Below are 13,160 nucleotides of genomic sequence, written 5' to 3'. Positions count from 1 at the left end.
TGATCATCTAAAAGAATTCATATATTGATGTGGTTACAGTTTTGGGCTTTGAAAATATAAGACAATAAACTCTCCCTTGATGCAAACTGAACCCGCACGCCAATTGATATCAGCTAGTCACATAATAAAGTGTCTACAAAATCAGATGGGGAGAGGTCAATGATAAAGGCGCACTAATCAACAAAAGCAGTCTGTCCCCGCATCCTAAGCTGGAGTCCTAGAGATCCATCCTAAGCACTCCTTCCGAAGAGGCGAATCAGCGAAAATTGCTTTGACGAAATTTCGCACCTGCGCAAAGGAAACGGATCAGTTAATTCCGTTCTGATAGTTTTATTCAAAATGGACCAATAATGCATATTTTAACCTTACAAAATTCAGAGAAGTGGCAAAGAAGTGGCAAGAATTAGTAGCTGAAACTTCTTGAACGAATTATTCCAAACTAGAAACAGGTCATGCTTGAACTTGTGAAAAAACAGATCTTACTGGGGGCAAAGCCAGCCAATGTAGACTACTACATGGTTCCTAATTGCTGGTCCTGGGCTAGTGGGTTGTATAAAAGGAACAAACACAACAGGATCAATTTATATTTAGAAACGAGATGTGTGTGGTTCTTTTTAGAGAGCTCTGCATGTCTTTTCATCAAGAAAATGAGCAAACCGACAATTATAGGAGTTTGCAGCCTAATGGCTACAACAGAGACAAAAATGCACGCAGCTGTTCTTGCCATCGTTGAACCTTTGGGTTTCCATATGATTATTATATCCATTAAAATAGCTACATAGCAGGTCTGCAAGTAAAGAAATCAAATCAAATCGTGCTAGATTTTCTGGAACCCTGACGACACTCTACTGCAACCACTGGCTCTCGGAGGCTGATTTCACATGCCCATTACGTTATTACCACTAGGTCTCTAAAATGTGCTAAAAATACAAGTAGGATATACTCCAAATGACCCCATGAACAATATATGTTCACAAAAATAAGGATATACTCTCAAATGACACCATGAAGTGAAGGCATGCATAAATTAATAGAAAACAGGTAGTACCAACAAAACAGATGACGAGCACTATCAAGGACCATGATTAGCTGAACTCCATTCCAAGATAAACAGGAAAGGTAACCTCCGCACCTCAGATGATGTGAAACCACAGTTAACTAGCTCCCCACTTTCCCAAGCAGCTGTGATGGACTTCAATGACATATCAAGCAACTCTGAGCAACATTATTGTTTTCCGTATTATTGGAGAGAATGTAAAAAATATAAGCATGTTAAGATAAATAAGTCCAAAAGACAAAACGTACCTGCTAGCTTTCTGAACTTCTTTAAAGATGGTACACTTTCATCCAGCTGGATCCAAGTATCATGATCCAAGAACTTGCCATCACCATCATTCTCAACCAGGGACAAAAATAGTGAGGAGAGGTTTTCAAGAGCCAAATGTATGAGACCTTGCAGCTGGATGCGAATCAGATATTAATAAACGTCAAGAGTGATCAGCTCAAACCTTTCAGGGAGAATATTATCACCTGTAAGGTCTCCTCTGCTGCCATGTCATCTATCATAAGCATATCCTTTGTAATTCTAGAAAAGACAGGTCCAAGGACATGGCACATGCTTCTCCTGTAAATTGACCTAGGCAGTATCGATTCCCACATAATGTGTATCTTTTCTAAAATGAATACAACCTGGAAGTTGGTCACAATATATCATTAGTTGATAATTTAAAACTAATTACTTTTGAGGATTTGGCACTACACAAATAATAGAAAAAAGTTAGGTCACGAATAAGATATCAAGAGAATCCGTGTAATATTTGTTTTGCCATATTTCTTCTAGGTAGCTCATATTCTTCGGCAACGAAACATACCTGCTCAATACTAAATTTTGCTGATTCATAATGCTGAGATTGGTGTGTATTCTGAAAACCATCAGCACCATCTATGGCCTGAAAAATAATGTGGTAAACTAGAAACTTAACAAGTGTATCACAGAAAGGAAAAGAAAGAGATGCCATCATGCATGTGGTCATGTCAAAAGAGGGACAAAGTATTTTGAGGGACGCAAGGGTTCAGAAACCAGACAGAAAAGAAATACTGCCTGCGTTTTCTACCACACGGTTCATTGATTCCGCACACTTCTTCAGAACCAGACTTTTTACAGCCAGTTACCATCTATCATTTTATACTGCAAGGATTTTTTTAAAAAGGTAAGGAAATACCTCGCTTAAGTTAACAGCGACAAGCTGTATTTGTCTTCTTAGTACACTATCTGCCATCTGGGAGAAGATCGGAGCTAAATCCACAAAAACAACTAATTTCTGTAGACCACTAGGAAAATCTGCACGGTACTGGACAGAAGCATCAAGAGAAGTTAGTAAAATGCACTTCCATCTTAAAAACATGTAGATACCTCAAACGGGAAAATACTCAGTCAGATTGCTAACAAAAGAGGAAAAATATAAGTACAGCAGTATGTGGCTGACTCTTTTTTCCCCTTTACTTTAGCACAAATCATACAAGACATAAATCTAGAATGCAAAACAATATCTGAGTTTACTTGTTAACAGTTGCTTGAAAAAAGACAAATATATAAACCAATTTCCAAACGAAACTCAGGGAAGTAGAGGACAAAATTAAGCATGCACATGGGAGGCGATGCATAGTGGCAAATCTGTGTATTATGTAGGAAAGATTTCGAAACACATATTCACTTAAATCAATATCCAAGGTAAATCATGATAAGGAGCAAAGAGTAGGATATACAAACCTCAAATGCAAGACCAAGAGTTTCTTGGGACAAATGGTAGAAGTCATTGTGAATGATGGCAGCCACCTGACTAATACTACCGAGTTGCTTCTCTAGCTTCAGAAAAAAAGTGCTTAATCAGTCACTACGGTATTAAGGTGAAAAACAGTATCCGAAACAAAGAACTGAAGAGTAGAATACGGTGTGAGCTGATTGCAGGAAAGTATCATAATGAGAAGCAATGACAGAATCACTGGAAACAATTTATCTAAAATATATGAAAAGTAAGATTCCCTAAATGTTATCACACAGGAACAATGTAGGCATATGATTCATGAAACAGTCTATGTAAATCCATCTATTGATACAGCATTTGCAGTCAAAATAAGAATTCGTTATTCCACAACCCCGTGTAATAAAAGGTGTAGTTTATAGTTCAAGTGAACAGCACAGACTAAGAAAAAACATCAACGAGCCAAACATTATTTCCCGTACCTTTTCCTTTCACTAAATACTAACTATAGCATAAAGCATGGACCCTTGATATCAAAATGCTCTTATAACAGCAGATGGAGGGAAGAAAAGTCCAGTGTTCAACCATGAACTCAAAACTGTTTGAAATACAACTTTATACTATTGAAACAGTGCACCTTTTACCCATGGTAAGGCCTCGGGGCCTGATGGTGATGGATTCACGGTAGAGTTTTCCTCCAGGCCTGCTGGGAGACCGTGAAGGCCAATATGATGGCTTCTACCGCGAAGCTCCACTCGCTCAGCAGGCATGGCTTTCAGAGGCTAAACCAGGCACTGCTTACCCTGCTGCCCAAGAAGCCTCTGCCCTGAAGGACTACCATCCTATCAGCATTATCCACATTTTGACACTTGGGCACTTCTCTTTGAGGTGTTGTGGCGAGTAGGGTTTTGGTACGAGTTTCCGCAAGTAGATCGCCATCCTCCTCTCCATGGCTAGCACGCAGGTGTTGATTAACGGTGAGTCCAGCATGCCCTATTTGGCACCAAAGGGCCTTTTGCTGGGGGGGGGGGGGGGGGGTCCACTTTCACCTCTGTAGTTTGTGCTGGTCATCGATACACTAAACCGGATCCAAGCCAAGGCTAGGGAGGTCGGCCTACAGGTTGCCTAGCACCCTGCAACTAGGCGGCATCCGTCTCGCTCTAAGCGGACGATGTCGTTATCTTCTGTCATCTGGAAATCGGAGTTGCTGGCGGTCCGCGGCCTGTTCACGTTCTTCGGCCAAACGTCAGGGCTGCACAGCAACTTGCCAAATTCTCGGTGTCTCCGCTCGGTTGCTCTACTCGGAATCCTTAAGCTGTCCAACAAAGCCTTCAAACCCCTCGTTGACTGGATTGCGGACTGCCTGCCAACGTGGAAGGCACCATGATGAAAAAGGCAGGTAGGCTACTTTGTTGAAGGCGGTATTGTCAGCGATCCCCCAGCATCAGCTTCTGGTCATGGGAATCTACAAGAAAGCGAAGCAGGTCACCAAGATCCTGAGGGGGTTACCTTGGAAAGGCAGAGAGGGCGCCCAGGGTGACCACTGTCTCATCAACTGGGCCAAGGTCTGCCAACCGATGCAATACAAGAGATTGGGGGTTCACGAGCTCGCTCTCACGTCGATCAGCCTGTGTGTATGCTGGCTCTGGAGGATGCACTTAGATCCCTCGCGTCCCTGGCGGGGCCTCGATATGCAGTTCACCAAGACAGTGTACGGAGCATCTGCCCTCTTCTGGATGGACAGGTGGCTAGATGGAGGGCCATCTCAAAGTTTGTGCCAGAGCTCCTCAACCTCATCACTCGTGCCACACTGTTCAGGAGGCACTAGCTGATAGGGCTGGATCACTGACATTCAGGGGGCCCTGCCGTTCTGGCAGTACATCCAAGTCTGGCGGGTGATTTGTGGTATCCAGCTCACCGGCTCCCCGGATGCGTTGGTGTGGCACTGGCTACCGATAGACAGACCACCACCAAATCATGTTACAAGACGCTCTTTCGCGGTCCCTAGTTTCATGGTCTTGAAAGCTAAACTGAAAGTCATGGGCCCCACCTAGGTTGAAATTTTTCATCTGGCATGCCTGCCAGCACCGTTGCTGGGAAGCCAAGCGGTGGGCAAGGCACGGGTTGCAGCAGGTCGCAACCTGCATCCTGTATGACCCAATCAGTAGAGGCCATGTGTCACTTTTCTTGCTGGCTGCCCTTCTCCAGCACCTTGTGGCATGAGGTTCTCTCCTGGATCCGATCGGCCACAAGGCCGCTGGTTGTCGGAGATGACTTTGTGGATTGGTGATGTTTGGCCATCCGCTCCACCTCTACCGCATCTCAGAAGGGCACCTCGTCCTTGATTATGCTCACGGTGTGGTGGATCTGGAAACAGTTCAATGCCTCCACCTTCAACAACAAGCAGCCCGAGCTGCTGGCCTTCTTAGCGGTTAACGCTATCAAAGCCAAGGTGCAACTTTGGGTGCGGCAGGAGCAGCAGAGCTCGGAACACTGCTTCTGGCAGCTTCTAGCACCTAGGCGTGTAGTATTTTAAATCTCAACGTCCGCCTTCTTGGGCTTGCACATACTACATAGCTTTTCTTCTACCAATGCATCAAGACACAAGCTTTGTGTTTTCTAGAAGAAAAAATTTCTCTCAGAAATATCGTAGATGATCTCTGATACACATGGTATGATTGCATGGCATACACTATCATCACCGGAAATTTGGTTCATATGTCAATCCCATGACACAACATACAACTACCATGCAAAGTTAGTGCATGCACAAACCTGAACTGGCACAATAGCCTTGTACAAGAGCAACGCATCCCTAGCAGCATGGCAGAACTCCTTTGCAACTCTTGTGGATGACAAACAAGCATCCTGCACTGATTATTCAACAGAAGGAACGAATGTACATCAAATGCATGAGAAATGTTTATATCATGCAAATACTGAAAAGTGGGAGGAAGCATTTGAACACAGAAAGGTGACTGATGAGGAACGATAATGACATGTTACATTAGTACAAACAATTGTGCTAAAACCTACTAGATAACAAATAAATAAAAAAGAATTTGGAGGCAGGCGTACCTTGAGGGCTCCGTGGACCAATCTCATTAACTGAAGCGCTGATTTGGATACAAAACACTTCTCTGGCTGGAAAAGTAAATCAACAACAGAATCTCCTCGGTCATCTGATGCCTGTAATAGCAAGCATCATTAATGAATCCCACATTAGCCTGCTCAGTATTTTGCCTACAACAAAAATAGATTTAACCAAAGCAACTCACAAGAGGATTGTCGTAGTCATACTGTACAATAATTTCTCTTGCTTTCGTTAAGATCTCATTTCTCTTCCTTACGGCAAAATGAACTTCAACATTCTCAACAAATTGGGTCAACTTGCCATCCATTCTGTCAGGCGATATAAACATCATATTCTTAAGGGTGTTCTCAAATTCAGTTGTACTTCTTATAACATCTTGGAACTCAATTAGCTTGGATGCCTCAATAGGAACAGCCTGAAAACATGATTGAATAATCAGTCCAACTATTATAAAGTATATAAGAAATTAAGAACATTATTCTCAGGGAATCTTGCAGAAAAAAAATCTGGTGGCATACTTTTCTTTACAAATACAAACAGAGATTACCAAGCACATGTCCTCAAACAAGACAATCTAAACAATGAAGCTGATAGAAACTAAATTTGCTTGTAGGCTGTGATAGGCCAGTTGGTTCATTTTTTATGATAAAATTCTGAATTCTTCTCACCATGGGACCAAAAAGTTCAATCTTTAAGTTATATGTTTGCTTTAGTGACCTGATACTGTGTCATGTACAACTAGAGTGAAATATAAGTCATAGTGATTCTAGCATACAACTCTAGTCTTGTCAAGTTCTCACAGAAGTTAGAAGTGGTCAATGTTGATAGTAAATTGTATTTCTCAAAAATCCAATCACAACTCATAAGTCGATAGATCGAAGTATAGTTGATTGCTTGATGCAACAAAAGAAATATTGCCAATTGAACTGGCATTGAACAAAGAGGATATTATGAACAGACACATGCACCTGTATCAGTAAAAAGGCTGCTAGTGCTCAGCAGTAGAAACACAGCAAATCAAGCAGTTCCCAAGCATTAGTTTATCAAATAAATTAGCATACCTTGGAGAGAAAATGCGTGATAATCAGATCAGAAATTCTTGACCAGGTTAACTTTGCAAAGGACTGCATCCATGTGATATTCTCCAGACAAATGAACTTGTGGACAAACTTGATGACATCAATTATTCTTGAGTAAAGAACTGAACCATCTTTGCAGCCCTTGAACAATAACAACCAATTATGCCCAGTACAACCAGAAAAAAAAAACAAGAATCAAGTTTACACTGCCGTAATTTGTGAAATCATAGTGATTGCTTGATGGTTGATAGCTCGAGTCTTCTAGATGTACAAAGACCTCATTTTACTTACTCGGTAAATAGATAAGAGCCAAAATGATTTAATTATTTGAAGTTTTAGAACTGTTACTTTAGAAGAAATGTCATCTTCAATTCAACTTCTATTCAACATGCATATTGTGGTAATAACTTGAAAGAATCCTAAGTACACAACTGACAATTGCCTAGGTGGTACATAATCAAGCATGTATGGACCTCTTTGATTCACAGGGTCCAAAAATGCAGAAATAGGAAAAATGTAGGATTGCAGTGTTATGATTAGTTGGACTACAATACAGAAATTCAGATCAAAGGGTGTTTGGGTTACACCATAGGAAAAACAAAGGGATTTTTCCTTTCCAAGGGATTGGAGTCAACAGGAACTTTCCAATGAAAGGTGGTGCAAAGGAACCTAACCTACAGATTGCGATCCAATAATCAAACAACCCACATAGGACAAATTCTTAAAGGATTGTAATCCTCAAAAAAGATACTTTGAATCAAACAGAGCATTAAAATAAGTTTTATTCATTTCTGCAAACATAGTTCAAGAACAATTAGCTCTGATGAAGCAGGAAACACTACGAAACTATTACCTGTAGTTCCTCTGAAGGGACTATACTCAAGACTGATGCTGGGGCTGTGGGACCACCTTGCTCGAGCACTTCTACAGAAACTGTCACTGATATGTTACTGATTGCTGGAATTAGGACATGTTTTATCATCAAGTCTGCAGTTTTTGCCATCCCATAGTCTAAGGAATCAATTATCTGCATATTCAGCAACACAAAGATATGAGAAAGTGGTACATTTACCCAATATTTTTCTACAAAGGAATTTGGTCAAGCTCACAGAACAGTTACATTAGAAGAGATATGAACAACTGATTAGGTGGAGCTTCATAACATAGTAATATAGATAGATAGAAGTACCACCTGCATGTACTAAACTGGTTTGGTTTACTTACTATGTAACATATGGACATGGTCAATCACAATGGTTTCTTCGGTTCTTAAGAAGGCCGGTTCAGAAATACAAAAAATCAGTTCAGTGCAGTGAAGAATTGCCAGCTTACCTTTGATGGGTATGAAAAGGCCAAATGGTGAACTTGCCGAGGCACATATGGACAACGTAACTGATAAGTATGTTTATTTAAACTGCATTTGTGTTAACTGCTGAATGTGTTATACCGGAACTCTGAAATTGACCACCATGACCTTTAGTTCATGAATGCTTGGCCAGTGGTCATCCTCAACAATAGTTTTATTCATTATTCAAGAATCAAAAGGCTTCATAATGTTACCCATTTGATGTTACAAATGTCCAATTTGAACTAACTGCAAAAGTTTAGGGCATGAAGTATGCACTTGATTCTAAGGCAATTATTTATTGTTGATCACTAAATTCGGCATATCTCCTGATCATACTTATCTTCCAAAATATGTTTTCTGGTCCAAATTTGTAGATCTCAAGCCCAGCTGGAATTTCTCAATAAACCTCACCTCCAGTGCCTGCAGTGCCACACGAAGCTCAACACCGCAGGCGCCACTGGAACTGCCTCTCGGCGCAGCACTCACCACCACCTTCCCTCCCTCCGGTGCAAACTCCACGCACTCCTCCACGTTCTTTGCAAGTCCCACTTGCAGCTGCACCATAACCGGAAGCAACCAGCACAGCAGTTAGCAAAAACGCAGCTCCTAAGATGAAGCGAGACAGTTCAAACCAGTACACCCCTCACCTCGTCGACGAGCTGCTCCCATTCGTCCCGAAGAAGCCCAAACACGATTGGCTCGTCCCCACCGGATCCAGATCCCTCAGGGTCCAGCAGGAGGGGCTTGAGCTCAGCGGCAGCGGCGGCGGCAGCGAGCGGGTTGGCCGAGGCACGAGCGGCGCGAAGGCGCGCGGAGAGGGAAGCTACGGAGGAGGCGGCAGCGAGGTGCTCCTGGCGCTCGCGGAGCTCGCGGCGAGCGGCGAGGAGGCGATCAGAGAGGGACCTGAGGTCGGACAGGTCTGGGGAGGAGGAGAGAGGGGAGAGCGCCGACTCGAGGGAGGACTGGAGAGACGCGGACGAGGCCGCGGAGGCGGCGGCGCGGAGGAGCGCGGAGACGAGCGGCTCGCGGTTGGAGGAAGCGAAGGAGAGGGCGGAGGCGTGGAGGCGGTCGGAGCGGAGGCGGAGGCGGTCGATGAGGAGGCGGAGGTCGGGCGCGGAGAGCGGGGTGGAGGGGTCGGCGTCGGCGGTGGTGGAGAGGAGGAGCTCGCGCACGTCGTCGGCCATCGCCGCCGACAACGTGGTGGCGGGCGCGGGGCCGATCCGAACGGGTTTGCTCTGACTCGTGGGAGGAGTTGAGCTGCCGATGACTTGTCTGAGAAATGGCGAAAGGAGGGGGTTTATATGAGAATGAGAATGCGGGAATAATGCTGCTCTATCCGACCGGTATTACTTATCTCAAATTTATCCAAATATGGACATATCTTTGTGTAAAAATCGTATAGATATATGTGATATTTCGACAAATAATTCCGACCAGAAGTACTATAAAAAATAATTTTCCTAAATTCTTATCGTTGTTTCAGTTCTTAATCATAAGATGTGTTTGGTTTTAAACTAGGTTTGTCTTACTAAAAAACTGACTAATCAGAATTTTACTCTAGGTTTTAGTTGCCCACCAACATCGCCAGAAAATGAACCAAAGTGCTAAAGGAAGTATTGGTATATTAAAAAATCAACAATCATCCAAACAAAAACCATTTATTTGGTCATAACAAAAAAGTGATGCTTGATCACAATCCAAATGGACTCATGGAACTCCAAATGAAATATACCATAGAAAAAAAAGGGGCATACCAACTACACTTTACAAAATAATTTTGTCAACATCTAGAAAATCTATTTTGTTAGATGGATTTATATTAGTCAAGTTTCTTCCGTCAAAATGATGATCATAATAGAACTACAGATTGGCTATTAATGCTATTATCCGTGGGCTACAAGAATAAGGGGGTACCGGGATCAAGAATCGTGAGATAAAAACAACAAGTGTTTATTCAGCAAGTGGCTCTATAAAATCATGGAAGGGGATGGCTTGTGGCAAGAATTGATATGCTATATGTATCTCCAATCTAAGCTTTGTCTCGTGTTGATTGAGACTCACCGACCTTCCTTTCTAAAATGGGTTAATGAGAGTCAGGCCGGCTTTCTTTCAGTTTTTTTACTATAAGTGGAACAAGCGTTCGATTTTGGAAGGATGTGTGGTTAGGATCCTTCCTCTATGTGATCGGCATATTACTGAGCGAGGTAACCGGTCGCTTAACCGTCGAGTGTAGCTTGCCGATAGGCTCTTAAAGATGCAAAATTGTTTCCTTGGATGACCTGACGGGCACGATCGTCGTGATTAATCTCAGTTACCAGCTGGATGCTTCTCATTGGACAGACACTGCACCCATTTTATCAATTTACAATGACGGTCATGTATGTTGCTTTGGTTAATTCTAATGGTTGTTTCGAAAAACCCGTGACTGTAGAAGCTCAAAGTACCTCTCAAAATCAAGATCCTTCGTGTGGTGCCTTTTTTAAAAGGTGATCCTCACAAAAGGTAACCAAAACGCAGGTGGAAAGGGGGACAGTGTTGCTTTTGTAACGAAGAGGAAATGATGAAAGATCTCTTCTTCGCTCTTGCCGTGTGGCCTCATCATTGGCGGGTCATTTTTGTGGCCTTCAATCTTCTGCGAGGCATTTCTAATATGTTTGGAAACTGCATTACATGGTTAAGTAGACCAATAAAATCGCTCATATTTGATGGATGCATGCATTATTTGTTGGTTATTATTAAATTGCCAACATGACATGGTTTTATAAGAAAAAGAATCCTCATTTTTGCAGGGATCTATACCTGGTCCCACTAAAGCTTACACAGTTGTGGAATTCTTTGAACTATAGATGCAACAATTTCGAGATGGTCACACATGATTTATCAATCATTTTTCATGGCAAGTTTGTAACATGTTGTCTGGTACATGAGCTACTAGCCACTCTTGGCTTGTAATACTATTATTGTTGTTCGTGGTTCACTCTTCAAAATGATGTTTTACACTTACATATATTACGGTTGTGTGCATCTACCGGTACAGAGGCCGAAGGGTTGCCTTTCTTTTCGAGGAAAGAAGTACATCTGGATTCAAACTAAAAAGACCTCAGTTTTTTTGCACAAAAAACCTCAGGTTTTTGATGATGATCAAATATGTTCGGCTTAAGCATTTAAGTTTTGAAGATGATCAGACACCCTTAAGCACTCTTGATCCATTGTTACTTGGTTTAATACTGGAGTAAGATGTCTGGGTAGTCCTTAGACGGCATTGATGTTCACTTTAGTCCATCAACTTACAAACGGTTAAATTGGACCATGAAACTTGCCATTTAGGTTCAGTTTGGTCCAAATCCTCATCTTGAGCACACTTTTTGCCACCTCGTCATGCTGAATCGAACAAAATCGCAATTGTCGCACACGTGAGAGAGCCGTTGTCTCTTCATGGTATTTAAATAAAAACTCCCAAAATCAGAACAAGTCACTTTAAAGTTCGGCAATTTTCACAACTCGTACCCCTAGCATCCAAATTCCTTGTTTCAATGATGATCAATTATGTTTGGCTTGTTTTCCTACAACGCAAGCCTTTAAGTTTTGAACATGATCAGACAGTTTTAAGCACTCTTGATGAAATGTTGCCTGCATTAATACAAGAGCAAGATGTCTAGCTAGTTCTTAGAATTGGCATTGATGATCCGCTTTAGTCCATCAGCTTGCAAAAGGTCAAATTCGACCTTGAAACTTGTCACTTATGTTCAGTTTAATCTAAAATCCTCATTTCGAGCATAACTTTTGCCATGTCGGCATGTTAACTTGGACAAATCCGCAATCGTTGCGTAGAGAGGCGCCGCCTATTCCTGGTATTTAAAAAAAAATAAAACTCTCCAAAATCAGCACAAGTCACATTAAAGGCCAGCAATTTGGCAATTCGTACCCCTGTCATCCAAATTCCTCATTTCTGTGTTAAAACCTAGCGCCAAAAATCAATTTGCATGCGCGACAACGGCGGCGGCCAAGGCTTGGAAAGTTTGTGTGGTGTGGTGAAGGCCTCTCCCTCTCTGCTGGGAGGTTAGATGAGGATGACTATTTGGATAAAGTCACTTTAATTGTCTATTGTGGCTCCATTTATGCAAGCTAATCACATTGTTCTTCTCCATTTGAGTGGATGTCATACGATCAAAACCATACATATGAACGATTCCCCCCCAACAGTGATTATCGTCTTGAAGTTCGCCGACCGTGCGGTACTGCAAAATCTCATCCTCGCCCGCCTTGGCTACGCTCCGGTGAAAATGAGGATCAAATTAGTGGATTGAGAAGCATCCAAGTGCTTTTCCGCAATGTTGCAATGCCTCTCTGCCTTCCTTGGTTGTGAGGTGTGTGCACCACATTTGAGTTAGCATGTGGACCTGCCAAAACTGTGCACCAAGCGAGGATTTGAACTAAACTGAACCCGAATGCCAAAATTAATGGGCTGGTTTAACCATTTGCGAGATGGTAAACTAAGATGTACATCAGTGCCAAGTTTAAAGAGTAGCGGTGCATTTTACTCTAGATCAATGGACTACACAAATATGTACCTATTGAATTGGTATAGATTAGAAAAAGTTGGGTTATTTAAACGTGAATAAAAAGTGACTGAAGTTTTTTTCTTTCTGAATGAGGGAAGTGGTTTGGACGTATGGTTGCACAAGTTGTAGAGTTTATGTTTACTCATTTGTCTGGTTGAAGAAACAACATAAATTTGCTCGGAGTAGGGAAATATGTAGAAAGAATTGCCACAGTACCACTAGTCAAAACCAAGAGTTCCAAAATAGCACTGAAAAAACCAAACTTGCCAAAACAACACCGCCGTTAAGGTTTTTTAGGCCAAAATAGCACTCCGT

General features: G+C 42.2%; 1 protein-coding gene across 2 annotated transcripts; it reads right to left on the bottom strand.

Moving 5' to 3' along the window:
• On the bottom strand, positions 1-9,547 carry LOC100823202 (centromere/kinetochore protein zw10 homolog). Of its 2 annotated transcripts, none has more exons than XM_024454871.1 (14): positions 8,931-9,547; positions 8,695-8,838; positions 7,789-7,962; positions 6,918-7,076; positions 6,041-6,271; positions 5,841-5,951; positions 5,538-5,630; positions 2,771-2,866; positions 2,223-2,351; positions 1,872-1,949; positions 1,531-1,689; positions 1,306-1,459; positions 1,049-1,215; positions 1-288 (listed from the first exon to the last, which is right to left on the bottom strand). In XM_024454871.1, exons 1-13 carry the CDS (start codon positions 9,465-9,467, stop codon positions 1,073-1,075), a joined length of 2,208 nt encoding a protein of 735 aa, XP_024310639.1. In that variant the 5' UTR covers positions 9,468-9,547; the 3' UTR covers positions 1-288; positions 1,049-1,072. The 2 variants fall into 2 exon arrangements, with proteins under 2 accessions (XP_024310639.1, XP_003577491.1); XM_003577443.4 differs by having other exon boundaries at positions 1,133-1,215.
• Between the last annotated feature and the right edge of the window lie 3,613 nt (positions 9,548-13,160).

The sequence above is a fragment of the Brachypodium distachyon genome, chromosome 4, assembly GCF_000005505.3.
Source record: "Brachypodium distachyon strain Bd21 chromosome 4, Brachypodium_distachyon_v3.0, whole genome shotgun sequence".
NCBI lineage: Eukaryota > Viridiplantae > Streptophyta > Magnoliopsida > Poales > Poaceae > Brachypodium > Brachypodium distachyon.
This window is presented reverse-complemented; position numbering and strand designations above follow the sequence as displayed.

What these genes read in the sequence shown, in the direction of transcription:
- LOC100823202 (XM_003577443.4), bottom strand. Translation starts at nt 9,467, where the DNA reads ATGGCCGACGACGTGCGCGAGCTCCTCCTCTCCACCACCGCCGACGCC. An exon ending in TGGCACTGCAGGCACTGGAG is followed by an intron (nt 7,963 to 8,694) that starts GTGAGGTTTATT and finishes CTGAATATGCAG; the next exon opens with ATAATTGATTCCTTAGACTA. An exon ending in AGGCTATTGTGCCAGTTCAG is followed by an intron (nt 2,867 to 5,537) that starts GTTTGTGCATGC and finishes TTTTTTCTGAAG; the next exon opens with CTAGAGAAGCAACTCGGTAG.